General features: G+C 32.9%; 1 protein-coding gene across 1 annotated transcript; it reads left to right on the forward strand.

Moving 5' to 3' along the window:
• The first annotated feature begins 7638 nt into the window (after positions 1-7638).
• LOC125124174 (olfactory receptor 2L2-like) lies at positions 7639-8577 on the forward strand. The gene has a single exon (XM_047774322.1). The coding sequence runs from the start codon at positions 7639-7641 to the stop codon at positions 8575-8577; it is 939 nt and encodes a 312-aa protein (XP_047630278.1).
• Positions 8578-9408: the final 831 nt, after the last annotated feature.

The raw sequence follows: 9408 nt of genomic DNA on the forward strand, positions 1-9408 counted from the left end.
ATATTAAGAAGTACAAAATGATGGTTTAATATATATGTATAGACCATTAACTATTAATCATCACTGTTTTTTTTTCTTCTTCTTCTCTTCTCCAGATTCTTTTTATTGAGTATTTTCTCTAACTTCAAAATATGTGGATCTCAAAGCATATCTTGATTATTCTCAGCCAGTTATAGTTCCACGTAATTATTAGAATTATCTTACAAAACTTTCCACCAAACATGTGGGATTTTTATTGTGACTGCATACTATTTGGGCAATAATTTGAGGAGGAAGAAATATTTTATATTTTGATTCAACTTGTTAGCAAATAATATGTCACCACATATATGCCCATTTATAAAAAGGCTATGAGTGCATTCACATTATAGCTCATTTTATGGGGATATATTTCTTTTATGAGTTATTATTATTTTCAAGAATGTTGCATAGAAATATTTATCACCTGTATTTTGCTATGTTGGGACACAGAAAGGTGCCTTTTTCTAAAATAAGTAAATAGGATCTTTCTCTAGAATGGCGTGATTTTATGAATAATTAAACTGGACTGAATTAAACATTTTTTGTCTTTTTTTTTTGGCCTCTTCTAGGGCTGCACTTGCGGCATATGGAGATTCCCAGGCTAGGGGTCTAATCGGCCGTAGCTGCCGGCACACACCACAGCCACAGCAATTCAGGATCTGAGCCATGTTGTTGACCTACACTACAGCTCACAGCAATGCCAGATCTTTAACCCACTGAGCAAGGCCAGGGATCAAACCTGCCACCTCATGGTTCCTAGTCAGATTTGTTAGCCACTGAGCCACGACAGGGAACTCCCCTGAATTAAACATTTTTTAAAGTTAAAAAAAACACAACTCAGGATATTATTTAAATTATTTATTATTCTTCTTTCAGGATAAACAAAATTCATAGTGCCATGCTATACCTGGTTTTGTGCTGTGTCTGTAGGAAGTATGTGGCATTCAATACTCACTACTTTCCACTGTATTCTTGGGGAAGAAATGGTTATTTTTAGAATTAAATTATTCCATGAACTTTCTGGGGTATGGAATGGGCTGTGTGGGATTTGCTTCCTGATCTTCTGACTGAAAACTTCATTATTTTCTTCATCATGGTCATCATGTTGGAAAGATGGTGGAATAGAAGATTATAGCCTGCATTCCTTCATGGAAACCTGGATATAAATAACCATCCATGCACAATATTCCTTCACTAGAGCTCTGGATTCCAGACAAGAGATTTTAGGACTCAGGTGGAGCACAGAAGTGGGAAAAGACATATTGAAGTGAGAGGGAAGGATAGTTTTTCTCCACCGGAGCCATTTTTTCCCAATACCATGAAGCACAGGGCAGATAGAGATTTAGTCTTCTTTAGAGCTCTCCCATCAGGAAGAGAAAGTCAAATGAGCACCCAATTTTAATATAAACCCAAACATCAAGCTTAATCACACATAGACCATGTGAGCTAACATGTTCATGTTACATCTGCTACCCTCCCCTAAATTTCTGGCTGGGCTAATTCAAGGCTGCCCCTCTCAAGTGTAGCTTATAAAGACTTTAAATATGAAAACTTTAAATATGAAAACTCCAATTCAAGAATAAAAGTTCCCAAGTTTGGAATATGAAAATACCAAATAACAAAATAATGCACAGGCAACTGGCTCTAAAGGACTGGCAATTTTAAAACAGTCAGATGAAGAATTGAGATTATTTATCTTAAAGAATTTTAGTGGGTGAAAAGAGAATACAGATAATCAAATGATATCAGATAATAAATTTGAACAAAATGAGAATTTCAAGAAAAAGTCTGATACCTTAAAAGGAGCAAGCCAAAATTCTAGAACCGAAGAACACAGCGACTGAACTGAAAAAATAAATATCAACAAATGTTGAACAGTAGACACGATCAAGCCAAAGAAAGAATGAGTAAACTCAAAGACAGATTGATTTTTTCCAGATTGACGATAAGGACAGGTATAAAAACCTGAAAAAATGCACAGAATTTATGGGCTTTCATAAGCAAACAATATATACATTATGAGAATTCCAGAAGGACCAAAGAGAAAGGGGACAGAAGGCTTATTTAAAAAAATATTGACACAAGCCCCAAATCTGAGGAGTGAAATGAATATCTAGATCCATGAATACCAAATAATTCAAAATAAATTAAACAAAAAAGTCTTTAGTGGGGCACACTATAATAAAAATACTCAATTAAAATATATTTAAAAAATTTAAACAGCTCCAATATTACACCTTCACAAAGAAAAGATGTAATTATTTGTAATTATGAGAAATATAAGAACTTTTACTATATATTCTGCAGTAGCATTACATTGTTATATTTTTCTAAATATTGCATCAAAATTAATCAAGTAATATTTTCTTTATTTTGTTTAACAAGGGACTTTTTTTATAATTTAAAATGAATTCCTATTGAATGGAAACCCCTGAAAGTATTTCATACCTACAATAAATTCCCATATATTTGATATATTAAGAATTTGGTTTACATGTTTATAAAACTAACCATATTCAATTTAACTTATTAAAATGTTGGCTAATATAACCAAAACTGGGAAATTAATATGTGCAGGCATATCATTAACATACACTTACTGAATATAAGATATATGATCCAAAATGTTTATAGCTATATTAATACTGCAAGAATTTAAATAAATACTTTCCCCAGTGATTTTATCCTTAACACATCTTCCCCAACTTTGGTATTAGTCTATCTTTGGCTATGTTTGACTTAACCTACATTCATTAAAACTCAGTAGGCATTCCTACATAAATAATAAAAAAAAAAAAACATGGAAAGTATTAAAAAAAATCCTCCAGGTAAGGAAATCCTAGAATCATTTTGCCACCAAGTTTTCATGGAAGTATTTAAAATGTCAGCTGTTAGAGACAACGGATTAATATATACATTCATATAGAAAAATTTCAGAATTTACTCAGAAAAGAACCTTATGTGATGACCATTGGACCTCCGTCAGCTAATCAAGCCAGTGAGTGTGTGAAAGTGTGGCCATAATAAAAGGTGATAATCCTAATAGTATTTTTATTTTTATTCACCACAGAAGAGAAGAGACGCTTTAGAAAGTGCTTAAGAGAAATTTATTCATAACTAAGTATTTCTGTTTATAATAAACAAAAAATATATCCAGACATCTTATTAGTCAGGAAACTCCTAAAAGAAAATATTATTAGACGGGAGTTCATTTAAACAAGATATATAAATTAGTTATACTAAAATACATATCCTTAAAAAAAAAGTTGATGGGCTGTTCAAATTCTTCTCTTGTTTTTTAAAATATAAGTTCTTTTAAAGTTAAAACATGTTATCCGTTCTGAGAATTCATCTGATTGTGAATAATCGGTTGTGAAATGATAGTAAAACCTAGCAAAATTGATAATAAAGGCAATTTCTGATATTGCCTGTGAGTCATTGTCCTAGATTGTGGGGAATGGATCTACACTTAATTATACCAAATTTTGAAATATAATTAAATATAATTATGATATTCTAAGAAAAGTATGTAATAAAAGTTTATATTCATTTACATGGTGCTTCAATTAGTAGAAGAATTTACTTGGCTCTAATTGAGGCTAGACATTTACACAAAAAAAGAAAGTTGAAGGATATACACTGTTTATTAAAAAAAGGATACAGTTGTATCCATAGCCTGTTGTGTATCCTCTAGAAATGAGAAAGCTTTTAGTGAATTAGAGAATGTTTGAAAACAACATAGTTATCTATTCTTAAGGAGTAGAGAGACACCTTGTCATCTAAGGACACTGTGTAATCCCATAGGTGCTGCTTATGTAATATTAATCCTTTTGACAGTGTTGGTTACTGCTTGGATTGAAATCAGTCAGGATTTAAGGTAAGCAGTTTGGGAAATGTGTAATGTGTTCTGTGTAAAACTTGGTTAAGAAACAAAAGAACTTCGATGAAGTTTGAAATTCAGTACTGGCTGCACTTTTTACTTCTGCTTTCAGAAGAAATTGTAGAGTGAAAAATGGACAAGAAAAGTGGTTTTGGAACTGATTCATCAATGTGCTTTTCTTAATGAGAAATAAGAGGAGGGGCTTGGGAGATACTTTGGGCGTGCTTAATGATATTTGAAGAATAAATCTAATACCTAAAGGTATCAATCCTAAATAAGGATTGTGAAAGAACTTGTGTCTTATAGCCAGCATACACACACACACACTCTCTCTCTCTCTCTCTTTGAAGGATAACTTCTAGAAATGATCCAGGTAACTAATGATGTTGTTAGTTACAGTTAACCATTTTTGGTTTTGAAGGATATATATTGAAATTAAAGTGCGTTATGCTGTTAGTATTTACCTCTTATTTATTAGCTTTTTTATTTCCTGTATACATCAATAAATTTCCAGTAAAGGAAGTAATATCTGAATAAATAGTCTTCTGGAGGTTGTGAGAATCAAATTGGTATAACATAAAGAGACAACCAGAAACCGTATCACCATGCCATTGTGACAGATGACTTTGAATGAAAGTAAATGATGGTGATAGCAATCATATTGATGAGGATGCTAAAATTTACAACTAATTTTCAATGATGTTTTATACCTAGGCGAGCATTATTTTTTAATGGATTGTTTGTAATATCCCATGTTTCTTTATATCCATTCTACAGAAAATATACAGGTTCAGATAGTTAAATTTCTTATTCTAAGCTTACATTACCTGTGAGTAGGTGAGGTAGAATTATAATTAGTTTTAAACCTAAAATCTTGCTAGTGTACTTGCGAAATAAAGCAGAATAAACATACTCTCTTTGCAAAACAAAATTTGGAGGACATATAATCTGTTTCTATCTTTAAAAATATCTGTCTACATAATTATCTATTTATTAATATTTCGTCACCATTGTAAAACATCATGGAATGGCATTAATTAGAAACACCCAGAGTTCCCATCGTGGCGCAGTGGTTAACGAATCTGACTAGGAACCATGAGGTTGCAGGTTTGATCCCTGGCCTTGCTCAGTGGGTTAAGGATCCTGTGTTGCCATGAGCTGTGGTGTAGGTCGCAGGTGCCGCTCGGGTTCCCTGTTGATGTGGCTCTGGTGTAGGCCAGTGGCTACAGCTCCGATTGGACCCCTAGCCTGGGAACCTCCATATGCTGCAGGAGCAGCCCTAGAAAAGACAAAAAAGAAAAAGAAAAGAAAAAAAAAAGCAACACCCAAACATATACACAGACAAATGTTCACTGTGTATTTAATATCTCTTTATACTATAAAAAATTATGGTTCTCAAAATATATAGCTTCAAAAATTAAAAATATGCATTGCTTTTTTATTAAATACTATCAATAAAATTCCTGTCAGTAAACTAATATAAACTGTTATGCAATCTTTATGTCTTTTTTAGCCATTCTTATAGAAACACAAGGGAATATGTAATCTCATGTAGGCTTCCATGTAAGGTTTCTCTACTCTACACTAATATGTTTGTCTAGACACTGGATAACACATTTTTGGTCTGATTCTATGAAAACCATTTTACAATGCTGTCAACTTGTTATTTCTAAATAATTAATGGCAATGAAAAATGATTCTTTTTTTTTTTTTTTTTTGCTTTCTAGGGCCACACTTGTAGCATATGGAAATTCCCAGGCTAAGGGTCAAATTGGAGCTACAGCTGCTGGCCGTAGCCAGAGCAACACAGGATCTGCAATGCTGGATTGCTGACCCACTGAGCGAGGCCAGGGATGGAACCCACACCCTCATGGATACTAGTTGAATTCATTTCCACTGTGTCACATTGGGAACTCCCCCCAAAAATCTTATTGTATACATTTATATTGATAAGGTCAGCCAATTTTTAGAAACTAAGATAATTTTACTTCCAGTAATATAAGAAAAGACAAAAATGGACATCCTTGTTTTCTCTCTCTCTCTCTGAAAGGAAAAGATTTCAGTCTTTCTCAATCGAACATGTTAGTTGTGAGTTCAGTTTTTAACTGTGACCTGTTTCACATCACTTTAATATTTTATTCAAGTAAAGCAAAAATACGATCTCAACAGCCCACATTATAAGATTCTTTCTGATCCACATGGCAAATATTTTACAGTATTTTAACACTCCTCTATTTTTCCATATATTTTTCTCCAATATGCTTAACTTGCCGTGTTTAATTACTAAATATTGATAATATTTCTTGTCTCTTACTCTAGCCACTCTGGATTGAAACCTTCCCCATCCACATTGCCACCTGCATCTTTTTTTTCTCCTCTCCCATCCTTTCCACATACTTACATCTCACTTTGTGTCTTGATTGACAGCATTTTTTTTCAGCTTCTAGTATATATTACTAAATTAAAAATATAACTTATTGTAAAAGCTGATGATATTTTAGTTAGTATTTTACTATAATTACTTCTCAGTATAGCTATTTTCTCACCCAAGACATTTTAGGACAACATTGAGAATTTTCAGAATTTTTTTTCCTTTAATTCTGGTAGGGTTTTGTTTTTTGTTTTTTTCATTTGGTCCATGAAAGTTTTAATTTTTTATAAATCATTATTTTTTTAATTTTAAAGAGACTTTGTTACTTAACACATTGTTTTCAATATGTAATGATATTTATATTGCAAAATGATAATGTATCTAGCATCTTTGAACACTGAAATCCTATTTTTCAAAAGTGCATTATCTTCTACAATTTTCAATCATTTTACCTCATTGTATAATTGTTTGTGAATGTATGTGTGTGTATGTGTACATGTGTGCATCTTCCTCTTTCATATTAAAGACTTCCTTAATAATTGTTTCTAAAAATATTTACAAATAAAACATTACATAATATGTAGCGCTTGTTCAATTTAAACATCTCTATAAAGAATTCTGCTTCCTAGCTCCTTGCTTCCTAGCTCCTTGCTTCCTAGCTCCTAAGTTGCTGCAGTTTTACACAACTTAGGACTGAAATATGAAAGAGAAATCATACTGTGATGGTAGTAAACTTTTTTAATATGTTCATTTGCTCTGATTTCGTATGAATATATTTTGAATATGACATTTGAGTTTGGTGTCACTCGAGTTTGTGTCAGACAGTAAACTTATTGATCCTAATGTTATCACAATAAAATAATTTTACAGTGTTCAAGATTTCTTGGAAAATATATTTGTCAAAATATTTGCATTTCCGTATATATATTTTTTTCTTTTTAGGGCCATTCCTGTGGCATATATGATTTCAGGCTAGGAGTCTAATCAAACCTTTAGCTGCCAGCCTACGCTATAGCTGCAGCAATGCCAGATATAAGCTATGCATGTCTTTGACCTACACTTCAGCTCAGGGCAATGCTGGATCTCTAACCGACTAAGCAAGGCCAGGGATTGAACCCATGTCCTCATAGATATTAATTGGGTTCATTTCAACTGAGCCAAAATGGCAATTCCTACATTTTCATATTTTAGTCTGCTCAAAGTAAGGCTACTTTTTTCTAAAATTTATGTTTAATCCCTAACTTAAGAGCTATAAAATTTTAAATAATAATAAATAAAGAGTGTGACAAAAATAACTTTAAAATACCTTATTGTTTCAATAATTTATTCTTATGTCTACTTTTAGAAGAAATTATATGAATTCCCCATGGAAAACTATAATCAAACATCAACTGATTTCATCTTATTGGGGTTGTTTCCCCCTTCAAGAATTGGCCTGTTTCTTTTTATTCTCATTGTTCTCATTTTCCTAATGGCTCTATTTGGCAACCTCTCCATGATCCTTCTCATCTTTTTGGACATCCATCTTCACAAACCCATGTATTTTTTACTTAGTCAGCTATCCCTAATTGACCTAAACTACATCTCAACCATTGTCCCCAAAATGGCCTACAATTTTCTCTTTGGAAACAAATCTATTTCTTTCATTGGATGTGGGGTTCAGAGCTTCTTCTTCTTGACTTTAGCAGGTGCAGAAACATTGCTCTTGGCCTGTATGGCTTATGATCGTTATGTGGCCATTTGCTTTCCTCTTCACTACCCCATCAGAATCAGCAGAAGAGTGTGTGTGTTGATGATAACGGCATCTTGGATAATGGGCTCTATCAACTCCTGTGCACATACCACATATGCCCTGCATATCCATTATTGCCGATCCAGAGCAATCAATCATTTCTTCTGTGATGTCCCAGCCATGCTGACTCTAGCCTGCATGGACACCTGGATCTATGAATACACAGTGTTCGTCAGTACTATCCTCTTCCTTTTGTTGCCTTTCATTGGTATTGCATGTTCCTATGGCCGTGTTCTGCTTGCTGTCTATCACATGAACTCGGCAGAAGGGAAGAAGAAGGCCTATTCGACCTGCAGCACCCATCTTGCTGTGGTGACTTTCTACTATGTTCCCTTTGTTTATACTTATCTACGCCCAAGAGATCTCAGATCTCCAACAGAGGACAAGACTCTGGCTGTCTTCTACACCATTCTGACTCCAATGCTTAATCCTGTTATCTATAGCCTGAAAAACAAAGAGGTAATGGGGGCACTAAAAAGAGTAATTCAGAGAATCTTCTCTGTGAAAGTGTAGCTAATGCTTTTGCATGAGTACCAATAGTTGAATATAAATCCATTCATCTTCATATAGTATTTTAAAAGATTATTTTATTATTAAATGCCAAGAATAAATTTCATCTAGACATGAAAAAAAAATTACTCAGATGATCCTCTTTACTCCTAAGTAGCCACTTCAACTCTTAGATAATATCTCTCAGGTCAGATTTCATGCTCTGCTTACTACATCCTTTAGTTCTACTGAAGTAGGTTGGAGAAAGTTAATTTTCATGAACCAATTTTAGTCATTCATATTTTGGCATAGTTACCTTCCTAAACATGTCCTGAACTACATACAATAAAAATCTCAAGTCAACTTCCCTGATGAATTGTCACTGTCCATCTTTGATCAATGAAGAAATATTATTTATCTCCCAGGTATTTCAGGAAAGGGAGGGTTCATAAGCTACATAATATGTAGGGCACATAGAAGTGATAATAGACTCTTGTTCAAAATCAGAAAATGATTGACATGTTGAAATGTTTGAAATAATGACATGATTGAAATGATGAAAATGTTGCTCAAATGTACTTTTTTACAAACTTATTTCATTAGTTACAAAATACAATGCAAATTGCAAACATTATTTTGTGTTAGAATTTTTTATATACAATAAAAAATAATATTTTCTTGTGACGTACTTATTAATTATAAGGGTTTTGGTCTCACATTTCTCCAAATTAATTTTCATCTGAATTTATAACTTAGAAATTTTATTCTCTCAATATAACTAAAAGTTATTTCAGTCACTTGCAATTCTTTTTTTTTTTTTGTCTTTTTAGTGCTGCACCTATGCCATATGGGTTC

Source organism: Phacochoerus africanus, chromosome 4, assembly GCF_016906955.1.
Source record: "Phacochoerus africanus isolate WHEZ1 chromosome 4, ROS_Pafr_v1, whole genome shotgun sequence".
NCBI lineage: Eukaryota > Metazoa > Chordata > Mammalia > Artiodactyla > Suidae > Phacochoerus > Phacochoerus africanus.

Excerpts from the sequence above, each read along its gene's own strand:
- LOC125124174 (XM_047774322.1), top strand. The coding sequence starts at position 7,639 with ATGGAAAACTATAATCAAACATCAACTGATTTCATCTTATTGGGGTTG.